The sequence below is a fragment of the Hylobates moloch genome, unplaced genomic scaffold, assembly GCF_009828535.3.
Source record: "Hylobates moloch isolate HMO894 unplaced genomic scaffold, HMol_V3 SCAFFOLD_8, whole genome shotgun sequence".
Taxonomy (NCBI): domain Eukaryota; kingdom Metazoa; phylum Chordata; class Mammalia; order Primates; family Hylobatidae; genus Hylobates; species Hylobates moloch.
Genome location: NW_026652283.1, coordinates 73,221,432 through 73,238,710, shown reverse-complemented (window position 1 = coordinate 73,238,710; position 17,279 = coordinate 73,221,432). Strand labels below are relative to the sequence as shown.

The following is a 17,279-nucleotide window of genomic DNA, read 5'->3' as shown; positions in this document are numbered from 1 at the left end:
GTTGGAGGTGGGGCCTGGTGGGCGGTAATTGGATCATGGGAGTGGATCCTTCATGAGTGGTTTAGCACCATCCCCTTGCTGCTAAGCGAATTCTTGCTCAGTTAGCTCACATGAGATCTGGTTGCTGAAAAAGAGTCTAGGCCCTCCTCCCAGCTCTTGCTCCAGCTTGCCATGTGATGTACCTGCTCCTGCTTTGCCTTCTGCCATGACTGTAAGCTTCCTGAGGCCCTCACAAGAAGCTGAGCAGTTGCTGTTGCCATGCTTGTACAGCCTGCCAAACCATGAGCCAATTAAACTTCTTTTCTTTATGGAATACCCAGCCTCAGGTATTTCTTTATAGCAATGTGAGGACAGCCTATTACAATCGCCTTGGCTATTCAAGTTCTTTTTTGGTTCCATATAAAGCTTAGAAGAGTTTTTTTCTAGTTCTGGGAAAAATGATATTGGTAGTTTGATAGGAATAGCATTGAATCTGCAAATTGCTTTAGGGGTATGGCCATTTTAATGATGATTCGTCCACTCTATGAGTATGGAATGTTTTTCCATTTGTTTATGTCATCTGTGATTTCTTTGAGCAGTGTTTTGCAGTTATCCTCATAGAGATCTTTCACCTCCTTGGTTAGATGTATTCCTAGGTATTTTGTGTGTGTGTGTGGCTATTATAAATGAGATTGCATTCTTGATTTTGCTCTCAGCTTGAATACTATTGGTGTATAGAAATGCTACTGATTTTTGTACATTGATTCTGTATCCTGAAACTTTACTGAAGTTGTTTATCAGTTTCAGAAGCCTTTTGGCAGTCGTTAGGATTTTCTAGGTATAGAATCATATCGTCAGTGAAGAGATATAGCTTGACTTCTTCTTTTCCTGTTTAGTTGCCTTTTATTTCTTTCTCTTGCCTAATTGCTCTGGCTAGCACTTCCAGTACTATGTTGAATAGGAGTAATAAGAGTGAGCATCCTTGTCTTGTTTCAGTTCTCAAGGGGAATGTGTCCAGTTTTTGCCCATTCAATATGATGTTGGCCATGGGTTTGTCATAGATGGCTCTTATTATTTTGAGGTATGTTGCTTCAATGCCTAGTTTCTTGAGAGTTTTTATCATGAAGGGATGTTGGATTTTATCGAAAGCTTTTTCCACATCTTTTGAGATTATCATATGGTTTTTGTTTTTAATTCTGTTTATGTGTTGAATCACATTTATTGATTTGCACATATTGAACCAACTTTGCATTCTAAAAATGAAGCCTACTTGATTGTGGTGAGTTGTTTGATGTTGTTGAATTTGGCTTGATAGTATTTTGTTGAGGATTTTTGCATTTACATTCATCAGGGATACTGCTCTGTAGTTTTATCTTCTTGTTGTGTCTTTGCCAGGTTTTGGTATCAGGGTGATACTGACTTTGTAGAATGAGTTAGGGAGGAGTCCGTGCTCCTTGACTTTTTGCTATATTTCCAGTAGAACTAGTACCAGCTCTTCTTTGTATGTCTGACAGAATTCAACTGTGAATCCATCCAGTTCAAGGCTCTTTTTGGTTGGTAGGTTTTTTGTTATTTATTCAATTTCAGAACTCAATATTGGTCTTTTCAGTGTTTCCATTTCTTCCTCATTGAATCTTGGGAGAGTGTGTGTTTCCAGGAATTTACCCAGTTCCTCTAGATTTTCTAGTTTGTGTGCATTTAAGTGTTCATAATAGTCTCTGAGGATCTTCTGTATTTCTGTGGGATAAGTTGTAATGTCACCTTTGTCAGTTCTGATTGAACTGATTTGGATCTTCTTTTTTTCTTTGTTAATCTAGCTAATGGTCTATCAATCTATCTGTTCAAAGAACCAATCTTTAGTTTTATTGATTCTTTGTATGCATTTTTGGGTCTCAATTGTGTTCAGTCCTGCTCTTTTTTTTTTTATTTCTTTTCTCTGCTAGCTTTGGGGTAAGTTTGCTCTTGTTTTTCTAGTTTTTCTAAGTGTGATGTTAGATTGTTAATTTGAGATCTTTCTAACTTTTTGAGGTAGGCACTTAGCACTACAAACTTTCCTCTTAACACTGCTTTTGCTCTGTCCCAGAGCTTTTGGTATCTTGTGTCTCTGTTTTCATGTAGTTCAAATAATTTTTATATTTCTGCCTTAATTTCATTGTTTACTCAAAAGTCATTCAGGAGCAAATTGTTTAATTTCCATGTAATTATGTGCTTTTGAGAGATCTTCTTGGTATTGATTTCTATTTGTATTCCACAGTGGTCCAAGAGTATGGTTAGTATGATTTCAATTTTTCTGAATTTATTGAGACTCGCTTTATGGCCGAGCATGTGGTTGATCTTGGTGTATGTTCCATGCGCAGGTGGGAAGAACGTATATTCTGTGGTTGATGAGTGGAATATTCTGTAGATGTCTATTAGGTCCAATTCGTCAAGTGTTGTGTTTAAGTCCAGAATTTCTTTGTTAGTTTTCTGTCTTGATGATCTGTCTAATGCTCACAGTGGGATGTTGAAGTCTCCCACTATTATTGTGTGTTGCTGTCTAAGTCTTTTCATAAGTCTTACAAGTTCATATTTTTGAATCTGAGTGCTCCAATGTTGGGTACATACATTTTTAGATTAGAAAAGTCTTTATCCTTTATCATTATGTAATGCCTTTCTTTGTCCTTTTTAACTGCTGTTGGTTTTAAAAGTCTGTTTTATCCAACATAAGAATAGTGACCCCTGCTCCTTTTTTGTTTGGTTGGTTTTTATTTGCACGGTGGATCTTTCTCCAACTCTACTTTGAGCCTATGTGTGTTGTTACATGTGATGTGGGTCTCTTGAAGACAGCAGACAGATAAATCTTGTCTTTTGATCCAACTTTTCACTCTGTGCCTTTTAAGTGGGTCATTAGACTATTTACATTCAAGGTTAATATTGATATTTGAGGTTTTGATCCTATAATGAAGTTGCTAGCTGGTTGCTTTGTAGTTTTGATTGTGTGGTTCCTTTATAGGGTCTATGGGCTATGTACTAAGTATGTTTTTGTGGCAGCAGGTATCATTCTTTTGTATCCATATTTAGAATGCCCTTAAGAATCTCTTGTAAGCCTTAAGTAAGCAAAGTTATTGATCATTTCCTTTATAATATTTTTCTTTATTTTTAATAACAGCTTTCATGAGATATAATACACATACCATAAAATTCACCCTTTTAAAGTGTATAATTTAGAGGTTTGCGCAACCATCACTGCTATTTAATTCCAGAACATCTTCATCACCCAAAATCCAGTACACATTAGCAGTAACTCTTCTTTCCTCCTTCCCCCTAGCTCCTGGCAATCACTAATCTACTTTCTGTCCCTAATTTGCCTACGCTGGACATTTAATTAATAGTATCATATAATATGTGGCCTTTTCTGACTGACTTCTTTCATTTAGTATGTTTTCAAGGTTCATCCATGTTGTAGCATATATCAGTAATTTATTACTTTTTATTGATGAATAATATTCTACTATGTGGATATACCATATTTTGTTTCTTCATGTATCAGATGATAGACATTTGGGTTGTTTTATCTTTTGCTATTATAAATAATGGTAGCATGAACACTTGTGGATAGTGTTTTGTGTGGACTTATGTTTTCAATTCTGTTGGGTGTGTACCTACAAGTGAAATTTCTAGGTCATGTGGTAACTCTATGTTTAACATTTTGAGGAACTGCTAACAGTTTTCCAAAGTGGGCTGTACCATTTTATGTTCCCACCATCAACATATGAGAATTCTAATTTTTCACATCCTCCCCAACACTCATTATTGTCTGTCTTTTTTTATTTTAGCCATCCTAGTGTGAGAGAAGTTGTATCTAATGCTGGTTTTGATTGGCATTTCCCTAATGACAAATGATGTTCAGTAATTTTTATGTCCTTATTGGCCATTTGTATGTCTTCTTTGGAGACATGTCTAATTAAATCCTTTGCCCAATTTTGTAATTATCTTTTTATTGATGAATTATTTTTTCTTTATTTTTAAAGAAACGTGAATTAAAGTATTAATATAAGAAAGTACACAAATCATAGACTTTCAGAATGATGAATTGTGATCGAGTGAACACACTTGGGCCAACCAGATCACAAAACAGAATATAATAGAAATAGAATATTACCTGTACTTCAAAAACCTCCTTCCTGGCCCTCCTAACTTTCACTTTTCCCTCCTCTTCTTCAAATTAACTACTATACAGATATCTAATACTATCAATTAGTTTAGCTTGTTTGGGGAACATATATATGTTCTTTTGTGGCTGGCTTCTTTCAACATTATTTTGGGGGTAGTATTCATTTATGCTATTGCGTATGGCAATAGCTTGGTCCTTTTCATTGCCATATAGCATTTCATTGTATGAATATTCCACTACTTTTTTATCCACCCTACCACTGACAGCTGTTTCACTTGTTTGAAGTTTTTAGTTATTCTAAATTTAGTTATGTTCTATACCTTTTCATTTAAATTAGGTCTTTTATAGCTATTGTTAGACTTGCTGTTATATATTTGGGGTTTTTTAATACCAGTATAAGTGATATTGTTTTCTCAATTTCACATCCTAATTGTTTATAACTAGTATGTAGAAATAAAATTCATTTTAAAATACTGGCCAGCCATTTGGCTAAATTTATTTACTAATCTAATATTGTATATATGGATTCACTGATATTTTCTACAGACAAGGTTATGGTACTTGTGAACAAAAATGGTTTTTTTTTTCTTTCTAATTTTTATACCTAGGATGTCCATAGCATTATCGAATAGAAGTGATGGTAACTGGCATTCTTGTCTTATTCCTTATATCACAGAGAAAGCTTTCAACAATTTACCATTGAACATGGTATTAGCTATAGCCTTCTTGTAACTATTCTTATTAGATTAAGAAAATCCTCTACTTCTGAGTTTCTTAAAAACATTTTTGGGGGCCACGGATGGATGTTGCATTAATCAAATGCTTTTTCAGTACCTATGAATTATATTCATTTTCTCCTTTATCCTCTTAATATGGTGGATAACATGATTGATAGCCAAATATCAGTCCAACTTTGCATTCCTAAAATAAACACAACTTGGTCGTGTCATTTATTTGTCATTGAGTTCAATTCACTAGGATATTTTCTATCATCAGTGTTTACTCAGGAGATTGCTTGTAATTTTCCTTTTTTGTAATATATTTGCTGGGTATGAATATCAAACATATGCTGGCCTCATAAAACAAGATGGGAAATGCTCCCTCTTTTTCTATTCTGGAAGAGTTTCTGTAGGATTGATTTCATTTCCTCTTCAAACATTTGATACAATTCACTCAAAAAAGCCATCTGGGTCTCTAATTGTTTCTGTTTGGTTTGGGTTTTCAGGTTTTTGGTTTGGTGGTAAGATTTTAATTTATAGAATCATTTCCTTTAACATACAAGACTACTCAGATATTCTATTTCTTCTTAAGCAAGTTTTGACAAGTTGTGTTTTTAAAAGAATTTTTTCATTTATCTAAAATTTCAACTTTATTATCATAAAGTTGCTAATAAAATCCTCTCATATTTTAATGTTAATAAGGTTTATAGTGATACCCCACTTTCATCCCTGATATTGGTTATTTTTGCTGTCTCTACTCTTCTTGCTGATTCTAACCAGAATTTGTCATTTTTGTTAATCTCTTCAAAAAAACAGCATTTAGTTTTGGTGCTCCTCTCTAGTATATGTTTATCCTCTATTTATTTAATGTTAGCTTTTATGTTTATTATTTCTTTCTCTCCACCTTCTTTTTCTACTAGTTTAATGCGACCTACCATACCTTTTAAATTTACAACGTCTTCTCTCAATCAAACTGAATGATTTGCTCTTCCAAAGACACTCCTTATACTTACTAGACTCGTGGCTCTTATAGTTCCCACTGTTTATAAACCATATTACCCTTTACCAAAATCGTGCCAGTTTTCCAAGGCTTTCTCCAAATGCTACCTCCTCCAAAAAACATTCTATGTTCTTCTCTTATTTGATATCCTTTGACTCCTCATAGCTCATTGGCCCTTCTTAAGTCACTTTATAACCTGGTTTATGTACTTCATTCCATTAGCTCCTTAAAGACTTACAGCTCAGTTTTTCCTGAAAGCCTCACCATGGTGCTGTACACAAAATAGTTGCTCAGTAAACACTGGTGTTTATTATGCAACTTCAGGAGTTAGATTCACAAAAACTAACCTGGGTAATAGCAGGAATTACTGACTGGCAACATTTAGTCAAACATGTAGAGTCAAATACATCATAAGAAGAGTTTGGGGGGAAAGGGAAATAATTCTCATCTTCTAAAAAACATCTTACTTGCTTCTAAGTGACAACCATATATCATCCAGAGCTAACATTTGACTTGACCATCACTTAAAACTCACATTTTGCCCATTATTTAAGGCAAACAGTTAAATGGGATAAAGGGGCTTGTTGTTGTTTTATATTGGGGGGTCCAGTTGGAAAATGAGAAGATAAAGACATTTCCCAAGAAAAAAAAGTCAGCTAAAGGATAATTCTAATATTGTAAATGCACACTGCACATCAAAACACACAGTCCTTTACAAGTTTGAACAAGTTATCACACCAGGCTGTTAAAAAAAGACTTCAGAGCAAGACTTAAAATGCAGGGGGAGAAACAGGGCATATGTTGGCTGTAATGTACATATTTGGAGCCCCATTTGGAGCCACGATAACACATACATGTAAAAAGGATGAGTTTTGCCTTTTAGCACAAAGTACAGCTCTGCACCTTTCCAAAAATATCACATAAGCCACTCCATCTCTCATGAGCTGCCTCTACCCATTCTAGGATGCAAATATCAGTGCACAATTTCCAAAGTAAATGTTGAAAGAAAAAACATTTGAACCTATGGGCTATCTTTAGAAAAGACAGAAAGAAGGAGTAAAGAGTGTAAGAGCTTTGAGGAGAAACTTATGTTCAAATCTCAGCTGCCAATCTGACTAGCTGCAGGACCATGGGCAGCTAGCTTATCCTCTCTAACCCATAGCTTTCTCATCTGTGAAATGGGGATAACTCTGCCTATTCACAGGTTTATTGCACATCAAGTGCTGTAGCCCTCATGTGTGGTAGTGATGTTGCTGTCATTGGGTATTACTGGTGGTGCAGGTGACATTGTTGTTGTTAGTGTTGTTTTTTTTGTTTGTTTGTTTGTTTTTGAGACGGAGTCTCGCTCTGTCGCCCAGGCTAGAGTGCAGTGGCGCAATCTCAGCTCACTGCAAGCTCCGCCTCCCGGGTTCACACCATTCTCCTGCCTCAGCCTCTCCGAGTAGCTGGGACTACAGGCGCCACCACCACGCCCGGCTAATTTTTTTGTATTTTTAGTAGAGACGGGGTTTCACCATGGTCTCGATCTCCTGACCTCATGATCTACCTGCCTCGGCCTCCCAAAGTGCTGGGATTACAAGCGTGAGCCACTGTGCCCGGCCTATTGTTTTTAATAGCCACAAAAGGAGCAGGGGCATATTCTTAAGGCCTAAAAGCCATCATCATAATTGCTTTACTAGAAAAACTGAGATTGGCACAAATTTCATATGAACACAGCATCCTGGGAGAAGATGAATGAAATAAACCTAGGTAGGCCCTACAGTCAAAGAAGTGGCAGCTACTTCATAGTGTCTCTGACCAGATTCCAGGACTCAGACAAGCTCATAATGGGTATTGGGTTGTGTTGAGTGGTCTAGGTTTGCCTTTGAACTCTCTCCCCTTCCTAGTTATATGAAACTTGGTAAAGTTGCCAAGTAGTAGTTCTTGACTTCACAGTGTTCCAGTACATCCCTTTCATATTTTGTGGAACTAAACAGGCTAAATTTGACCAAATACCAAGATACCTTTTAAGTGAAACTTAACCCAGCTGCAAGTCAGCTCCATGCAGAACAACAGTTATCTGCCTGGGCAAAAAGACAAAGTGAAGTCTTATTTTTACAACAAAAAATTAACCTCTGCATTAACGTTGCACCTGAATGCAAAATCATATACTTTCATCAATAGTACCACTTATACTTTAGCAACTTAGTGGAGCTCAGTCTTGCTTTGCTTACTACTTAGTTCCAATAAAAAAAGAAAAAAAAGCTTGGTGGGGACAAATGTCACTCAAGAGGAACAACTCAAGGTACACAAGTGCCCTTGCTGACCACGGGACTGGAAAGCTAAATACCCACAATCCTCACTTCAATTACCACAGAAATACTGCTTTTAACTTCACATTATGCCTCTGGCTTCTTAATCCACTTTAGTTAACAAGTTCACCAAATCAAGCACATATTCTGAAACTTTTACTAAAACCCTTATGTCACTCATATATGTCCTCTTTGATCAATTCTGCTGAAAACCTGACAGTTTCTGCTATACTAGCAAAATGTTTGTTTTTCCCAAAGAATATCATTTAATGTTTTAAGCAAATGAGCTCTAGAAAACTCTATGTATTTTCTTTTCAGCCTCAGCTGCTAAGTTTGGAGTGAAGTTTTATGTGTCATCTCAGTAATTATTATTACTCTAAGCGTTGCGTTTTTACATTTTTAAAAAAACACAACATTCTCCCTGCCCTTCCATTTGTGATTGTTGGAGTTGCTGTAGCCATTTGCTCACAGGCAGGGAGAGGTTGCCTGAAAATAGAGCTCACATGAAGGAAGACAAGATAAGGGATGGAATGAAAGAAAATGGGATCTGCTAATATCTTTTGAGCCTCTGGATCAAGCTGTGCCTGAAGCAATATCCCTGTTTTTTTCCGTAAATTTTTTTCCAATAAATTTCCTTTTGATTTTAGCCACTTTGAAATAGATTTTCCTTCACTTAAAAGTTCTAGCTAACAATGAAAACGGGGGTTGAGATTATTTGACAAGAACTGCCATTACTGTCATTCATTTTCTTAAAAAAAAAAAAAAATGGCTTTATGAATGACCCAAGAAAGTAAAACTTTTGGACGTCATGTTTATGTCATGTCAAATTTATAATAAAAATAAGTCACACATTCTTTCAAAGGAATTAGCATTAAAGAAAGAAAAAAGAGAAAACAAGCCTTTCAACTGCCATTCTTACTGACAGTTATCCACAAGAGCAGAAAAGAGGAGCTTAGCAAAGAATCTTTAGACACAAAGGCAAGAGAAGGAGGAGCACTGCAATACCTACAAGAAACTAATTTTCCAAGAAACACACACAGTGTTCTAAGTGCAAACTTGGAACATACCTGCCAGACCAAATCAGGATCAAAACTAAAACTTGAAGCTTCCTGCAAGAAGATAAATCACAAATAACTTTATTCACTTTGCTTCCTTTCATTTTTCATTCAGGTAACTTCAGCCCCCAGGCTCAACAGGCTGCAGTCGATGTGATGTCTGCAAAAGAACTGCCCCCAGTTTGATGCAGGCAGATGATACTTCCCACGGTTCACCCCAGAAAAACATATTTTCACAACTCCAAAGTCCAGAGGGGGTACACAAAAATCTAGAACTACCAGACTGTGATTCTAAATAGTGCTTGAATTTAGGCAAGATTTCACAGACTTTCAAAACAAATGTCTTTTGCGAGTTTATGCAAAGTGTGTATATGGGGACAATTGGGGTTGAAGCTCACCCTTAGTTCCTCTAAAAAGCAAGAAACAAATAGGGATAATCTCTGAGCCCAATTTAGTCTAAGAAATCTCTTCTTTTTTTTTTTTTCAAGATAGTGTCTCACTATGTCACCCAGGCTGGAGTGCAGTGGCGAGATCTTGGCTCACTGCAACCTCCACGCCCCGGGTTCAAGTGATTCTTCTGCCTCTGCCTCCTGAATAGCTGGGATTACAGGTGCCCACCACCACGCCTGGCTAATTTTTTTTTTTTTTTCCTGAGACAGAGTCTCGCTCTGTCCTCCAGGCTGGAGTGTGGTGGCACAACCTCGGCTCACTGCAAGCTCTGCCTCCTGGGTTCACCCCATTGTCCTGCCTCAGCCTCCCAAGTAGCTGGGACTACAGGCGCGTGCCACCATGCCCGGCTAATTTTTTGTATATTTTAGTAGAGACAGGGTTTCGCCGTGTTAGTCAGGATGGTCTCTATCTCCTGACCTTGTGATCCGCCTGCCTCGGCCTCCCAAAGGGCTGGGATTACAGGCTTGAGCCACTGCGCCTGGCCAAGAAATCTCTTCTTAATTTTAAATTCTATTAAGGCACTAGATGACACTGATGTTTGCCCAGGGCTAAAATACAACAGGGTCTCAAGTTCCACTCACTAGGCTTAAGGGTCAGTTTGATTTGGTAGTCAACTCTAAAGCCTGTACAATATGAACTTCCAATATTCCCACCAATTTCACAGGGGTGTAATGTACAAAATCAGATGAGATCACAGCCTCCAGCCTGAGCTATACACATGGCTGAGATGACCCTCCACCAGCTGCCTCCATAACTCAATTTAGGTATGTTGAGGATAGATGCTAATGGCACCCAGACTTCTCTGTTGACAAGACAGAAGGCAGTGCTTTTGTAAGTTAACAGGCATCCAAAAAGACAACAGAAAAACTTCAGGATCCGTTTCCATTTCCTGAAAATTTTATTGCTCTTCATTAGTCCTAAAAATACAAATGCCTCATGCCTACAAATTAGCAACACTGGCATCCATGAAAGGAGAACTCTAGGCTCAATTTACTGATAATATGTGGATATGAATTTGCCCTAGAATTCAAGTTTCTCTGCCTTCCCATGTCGATGACCTAAGTGAGTTTTTTATTTATAATTTTTTGTTTTATAATAAAACATAATGCTAGAAACAACAAACTAGGATCAAACAGATTTTTCTACTTTAAAAAGTCACAAAAAAAGGTACCAATTGTCTTTGTATGGAGACATTTACCAGGAAACTACCCACCACATTAGAAGAGATGTTTCTCCTGTTTTTTCCAAAGGCCTTGGAAACTCGCTCTTTTTTTTTTTCTTAAATGATAATTTGGAAATAGATTGTGTATACATCCTCTTCTCCATTACTATTTGTGCTGACTGGGAGGGTGGGTGTGGAGGTGGGTGGAAGGGGGACTGAGTCACCCTTTGCAAGAAAAAAAAAAATCAAGTCTTTTGTCCTTTCATCTTTTCATTTTTCCTCTTTTTTTTTTAAGCCTTAAACAAGTATCAGGTTTGATTCCAATGTGAAGTGAGGATAAACTCTAAATTATGAACCACTGGCCTACCATTCCCCAGTGTAGAATGTTGTTTCTTTTCAAAATGTTTAAATTATATAAGTTTAAAACAACTGATGAGCCAGGGTTAATAATTATTGTTTAATCCTATTGGCATTTGGTCCCTTCAAAGATATTTTTCAAACCCATATGCTACAAATACATTATGAGTGCCTTGACTCATGTGACCTCATTTGGGACAACATAGTTTTAAAGCAAATGACCTCTATTATTTTCACAAAAATCCACTTGGATGAAGAAATTGTCATTGAAAAAGAAAAACAATCCCTACTCAGATTGCACATGCCAAGAATTCAAGAGCTTGTATTAGTTTCTTTTCCCTTAAAACTCGGGAATTTGGGGGCAGATAATTCAAAATCATATGCTGCAAGAAGGATCGAGAAGACTCATTATCCTATCGGCAAGCTTTAGAATTCTCTTGCAGGCCCATGGTGACTAGCAAACTCCCTGAGTGTTAAACTTGAGCATGGAATTTTCAGATTGCAAACGTCTTAGTTATAAACTTACTGTTTCTTAATGGAACACATTAAATCATGAATTATTATTATTGAGATAAATACTTTACTATTTGCATCCTTCTGGCAAAAACTAGAAATAAAAAGATTTCAAATTTCTAGATACTAGCAAAGAAATGGAGTTTCATTTAGACCAGTTTCTTAATCATAGATCATGGCTTGGTCATGCTCATTTACTTCATGATTCCTTAAATGCCCTAAATCCTCTCAGAAGGATTTTTCATTCCTTTAAATAGTGCATCTCTATGCCTGCGCAGCTAAATAGGATACTTTGCAAGTACTTAGTAAAGTGTTATTACTTCCAGACTTGGTTAGGAGAAAATACTGGGGTCACAAGAAAGTATTATTTTTTGAAAAGTATATTTTGCTGATAGCATAATTTTAATTATTAACAATACCACTGCATGTAAAATAACTTCCCTTTGCCAACTCTTAATTTCTCAAAGGTGCTTTTTATTGTGATGTGAATAGGAGGAAAAGAATTATTATAGTTTAAAAATTTTACTTTTAAAACACACACAAAACCTCCCTAGGATTAGACATGCTTTGCAAAGGAACCCAGCTCCTTTCAGCCAATGGATTCTTGAGCCCTTTATTCTTTTGCCCAGAAAAGGCATCCTAATTAAAGGACCAATAAATTAAATGTGCCCAGGAAGGTAAAAAAAAATCCAGAAGTAAAGCACCCAGCAGGGTGCCTAGAGAAAAACACAAGGTTCATTTCATGTTTGTATTAGGCACCAAGTTAGAACAAACTCCCAAGGCATAACTGTTTCTGACAAAAGTGCACAGTTCCTACCTTCATTTCGATGACAGTCTGGAGAGCCTTCGTCTTGGCTGGCTCCGGCTGAAGTTGGCTTCTTCGGTGCAATTCCTGGGGAGGAACACGATAGAAATAAGCCTGACGGTTCATGCTTCCGTTACACCATAACCTTTACACAGGTACTACACAGCCTGCTGGGTCCTGGTTCCCCTTGCACAGACATAAACAAGCCACAGGTGCCTCTTCCCCCACACTCTTTAGCATCCCTCCTGCCTGGAGCCTGCGTTCCGGTGAAAAGCTCCTGGCACATGCGCTATTTCTGAAACTTCCATCAATAATTAATGTCAACTGTGACAAAGCCAGCAAGTAATCATAGTCCAAATACCGTTCAACACTGGGGCTGATGCCCAGCCATCAAATCATAATTTACTAAATTACATTACTCTGTGCTCCCAATACAAACACAGCAAGGAAACAGAGGAAAGAAAATGACTAACGTGGTTGCAAATCTGCTGCACGCATGGCATTTTGCTACCGAGGCAGGTTTGAAATGAGCAGCTTAAAACCATTTCAGTACAACTGTGTCACTTTTGAGAGTGATCTGATGAAATTCTGTGAATCTCTTGCTTCCGAATTTACAGTTTCAGTCCTTGTTTAAAATCACATCTGTGGGTGATATATTTATGTAACATGATGCCAAGAAATTAAAATTGGCATTAGTATCAACAGTGTTAGAGGGGAGAAAAAAATTGTTAAAGCCAGATGTGGACCCAAAAAACCCTGGAACATTTTTTTATGATGAACATTTCTTTAGGTAAAAAGCAAACAACAGAATTACAACTTTTATCTTGAAGGTCGCTTTTTATATGCTTCTCCTCAAAAGAACAGTTCTGTTGAGACTTTGAAAAGTTGTCTTAGCAGAAGAGAAGAGATAAGGACAATGTGTGTTCAGATCACACTTGGATTTTCTTAACTATCAACAGTTTTAGGAGAGTGAGCGATGGCAGGAGTAATCAAAGGTGCTCACACATACCCACGCTGGTGATTCAGGTCACCTATGGAATAATTCTATCAATACTTACTTCTGCTTCCACAAAAATCAATTTAGAGTCAACATGGGGTAGTTCTAGACTTTTAGAACCTCTGGATCACAAACATTTACTTTTTTAAAAATGGAGTTAAAAAAGAGGATCAATATCATTTCTAGCTTTCTGCAAGTAAAGGCATTTAAAATTAACTCTACCTCCACCATTATCATCTACTATCACTGTCACTTCAAAAAGATAGGACATGGGGTCAGGCATGATGGCTCCCACCTGTAATCCCAACACTTTGGGAGGCGGAGGTGGGCGGATCATGAGGTCAGAAGATTGAGACCATCCTGGCCAACATGGTGAAATCCCATCTCTACTAAAAATACAAAAATTAGCTGGGCATAGTGGCATGTGCCTGTAATCCCAGCTACTTGGGAGGCTGAGGCAGGAGAATCCCTTGAACCAGAGAGACGGAGATTGTATTGAGCCGAGATCACGCCACTGCACCCCAGCCTGGTGATGGAATGAGACTCTGTCTTAAAAAAAAAAAAAAATAGGACATGTTAATGTAAAAGCTGTCAGAACACTGAAGACACACAATAAAAGACAGTCCTATCCAGGATAAGATAAGCAGGCAGTCTTCTGCCCACATCCTATTATGCTGTTCTTATTATATTTGCCAGTGGCCCAAGAAATCTTACAGGTGGACCATAGGGCACGTGTCCAAGGACCAGTGTGGGGGAGTTAATGCTACAGCTCTGGACCAGGAATCTGAAAAGAATATTTTCTTCTCAAATTCATCACTGGCACAAATCAGCAACCCTGTACAAAGCTCTTTCTCAACCTCCAATTTGAGAACTCTACTTCCTAACTATTCAAAATGCTCTCACATCAGTCAGGATATTTTTTCCCCTAACATATCCCTTGTAAGGGATGAAGTCAACCATTACCAAACATTTATGAATAGAGAAACAGAAAGAGATCCTGTGTCCCTCTAGAGGCACTGGACTGCAATCATCTGGCAACACTACCATTTTTGGACTCTCTGGACATGGCAGAGATTTTCTGAAGGAAGGACCCTAAAGGCAGCTGTCTTTTATTGAGCATCTGTGATGTCCCTAGCACTGCTTGTCTCATTCAAGCCTCAGCACTACCAAATGAAGAAGATGTTGTATATGGTGAGTACCGTGGACTGCTGGAAATTAAAAAACCTGCACCCCCATGGCTAATATCAAGCTACCCAAGTGGCATCCCTGAATGCAGACTTGGGAAGGGAGACACAATAGCACCCCCATTGTATGGTATTTTCTACCACACAGACACAGTAAATGTAACAACCTCAAGATCTTAGATAATAGTAAAGTGTAATAAGAAATTAGGAGATTATGAGTTTTTAATATAATTTATTTAATTATGAGTTTGTAAATTTAATTTGTAACATTAGTTATTAGAACACGTTTCCAATCAATTTGGAGTAATGTGATGGTTTTTTTCCAGCTTTCATGGGTCCCTACAATCCAGTGCCAACACAGCATCGGGTAGATCCCATGAGATTTCAGCTTCTACAAAGAAAAAATCTACTTGGTCCTCAACATTACTTCCAAGATTGCTGGAGTTCACTGGACCGGTAAAAACTCGTGGAAAAGAAAACAGAAAGTAAGTCACTTGTCAGAGTTTCTCTGTAGTAAGTGTTAGAAGAAATTCATTTCATAGATCACCCATTCTGATACCAGGTGGCATCAAAATCATCTTTTTAAAAGCCAGGAATGCAATTCATAATAATTTTATACCATAACCAATCCTAGTTCCAGAATAAAAATTATAATTTGAGGAGAGAGGTTAAGCTTGTATAAAACAGGGAAAAATAATGAAGAAGCGACTAAGCAACACAGTGAAAATAAAAACCATAGGTAAAGGCAGGTGCTGTTGTAATTTCTGCCAAACACGAAAATATTGTCAAGGGTAAACATGCAATAAAAAAGCTAAACTTGTAGAAAGAGTTATGCAAAAATGGTAACAGAGTTCTCTTTGCTATAATTATACAAATTATATTATAATACAAACCAGCTAAAAATCCTGATTGGGCCCTTACCCTCTGTGTCACTCCTTTAAAAATAAAATAAAATCTCCAATTACCCAAGAATTGTAATTTTCTTAATTACAATATTTTTCAATCCTGACTTCATAGATTCTGAGGCTCACCTTGATTCCTAAGGTGTCAGGTAAATGAAAACTGTAATCTATATCCAGACAACATGGACTGTCTGAAAATCCCATCTCACACACTTCACCTATCTCTGAGATTTGGGATTATTATAATACTCACTCTGTGGCAGGGGACCAGTTGCCCAAGGAAGGTTTGTGCTTCTCTTCCATACTACAGAGTTGTTGCTAGGAGGCCCCACAACCACTACCTAGATGGGGCCATGGGACTTATTTCTGGCCAGTGGAATGTGGTTAGAAAATGATGAGTTCATGTCCTTTGTAGGGACATGGATGAAACTGGAAACCATCATTCTCAGCAAACTATCGCAAGCATTAAAAACCAAACACCGCATGTTCTCACTCATAGGTGAGAATTGAACAATGAGAACACATGGACACAAGAAGGGGAACATTACACACTGGGGACTGTTGTGGGGTGGGGCGGGGGGGGAGGGATAGCATTAGGAGATATACCTAATGCTAAATGACGAGTTAATGGGTGCAGCACACCAACATGGCACATGTTTACATATGTAACAAACCTGCACGTTGTGCACATGTACCCTAAAACTTAAAGTATAATAATAATAAAATTAAAAAAAAAGAAATGAGCAACGCAATCAACTTTCATAAAAACTTCCTAACTAGTCCTCAACTCTCCCTCTTTTTCTATCTACTAGCTAGAAGTGAAGGACTTCAATATCCAAGAAGATGGTATAGCCTCAAGATAGAAAAAGCCCACACTTCTGAAACATCATCTGAAAGGCTGCTGAAGACCTACATTGCATGGTGATATGAAATAAAAATAAACTTCAATTAAGCCTATGAGCTTTCAGGCTTTATCTACAGAGATCCCAGCTCTTTCTGCTTTAAGAACTGCAATGGCTACAAGGCAAAATAATACCTTATTAGTCCTGTATTGTTTGTTGCTTTTGAATCACCAAAGTGATTTTAACGTGTGATTGCTTGCCAAATTTTCTAAACAGACAGTAGGATGAATTGGTTGCTGGAGGCTCCAACTGCCCCTAACCATCTGAGCGATGCACCCATTATGCACTAATCCTAAACAACTAATGAATTTCCCCAGGAGCATTTGATGTCCTCTCATATAGGTATGAATGAGTATAAGATTTAACTTACTGTGATAGTTTTCACATGATAGTATTATTAAATCATGAAGTGCAATGGTACTTCAACTTTTCTGAGTCACAGATCTCTGTAAAAATCAAACAGGAAGAGTGGATTCTTTCTGGAAATGGACACAAAAGCACATGCAAGCAAAATGGTGTACACCATGTCAGCTGGTTCACAGAGCCTGGATGAGCACCCCAGAAGTTTACCTTTGAGCCACACTTTGGGCCGAGAACCACTTATTGAGAGGAAAGAGCACTGTACTAGAAGCCAAAAGTCAGGAGCCTGCAGTCCTAGCCTGAGACTTTGGGTATACTGCTTCCCCTCTCTGATCCACAGAATCAGGAGATTTATGCATTGGTTTCTAACGCTCTTCCAGCTCTGAAATTACCCAGATTTTTAATAAACAGCTGACTCTGAAATGAGGACCTCCAGCTGGTATTTCTAGT

General features: G+C 37.6%; 1 protein-coding gene across 8 annotated transcripts in view; it reads right to left on the bottom strand.

Moving 5' to 3' along the window:
- ERC2 (ELKS/RAB6-interacting/CAST family member 2) overlaps positions 1 to 17,279 on the bottom strand; it is a 901,662-nt gene that overhangs the window by 669,780 nt on the left and 214,603 nt on the right. For 7 of the 8 annotated variants that reach the window (XR_009214386.1, XM_058441964.1, XM_058441966.1 and 4 more), the window contains one exon: positions 12,497 to 12,571. Coding sequence is in view for 7 of the 8 variants with exons in the window: in XM_058441964.1 (XP_058297947.1) it covers positions 12,497 to 12,571 (75 nt within the window). In the remaining variant the exon portion in view is untranslated. Of the gene's footprint in view, positions 1 to 12,496; positions 12,572 to 12,957; positions 12,989 to 17,279 lie in introns of those variants that run through there. The other variant, XM_058441970.1, reaches the window with a different exon arrangement.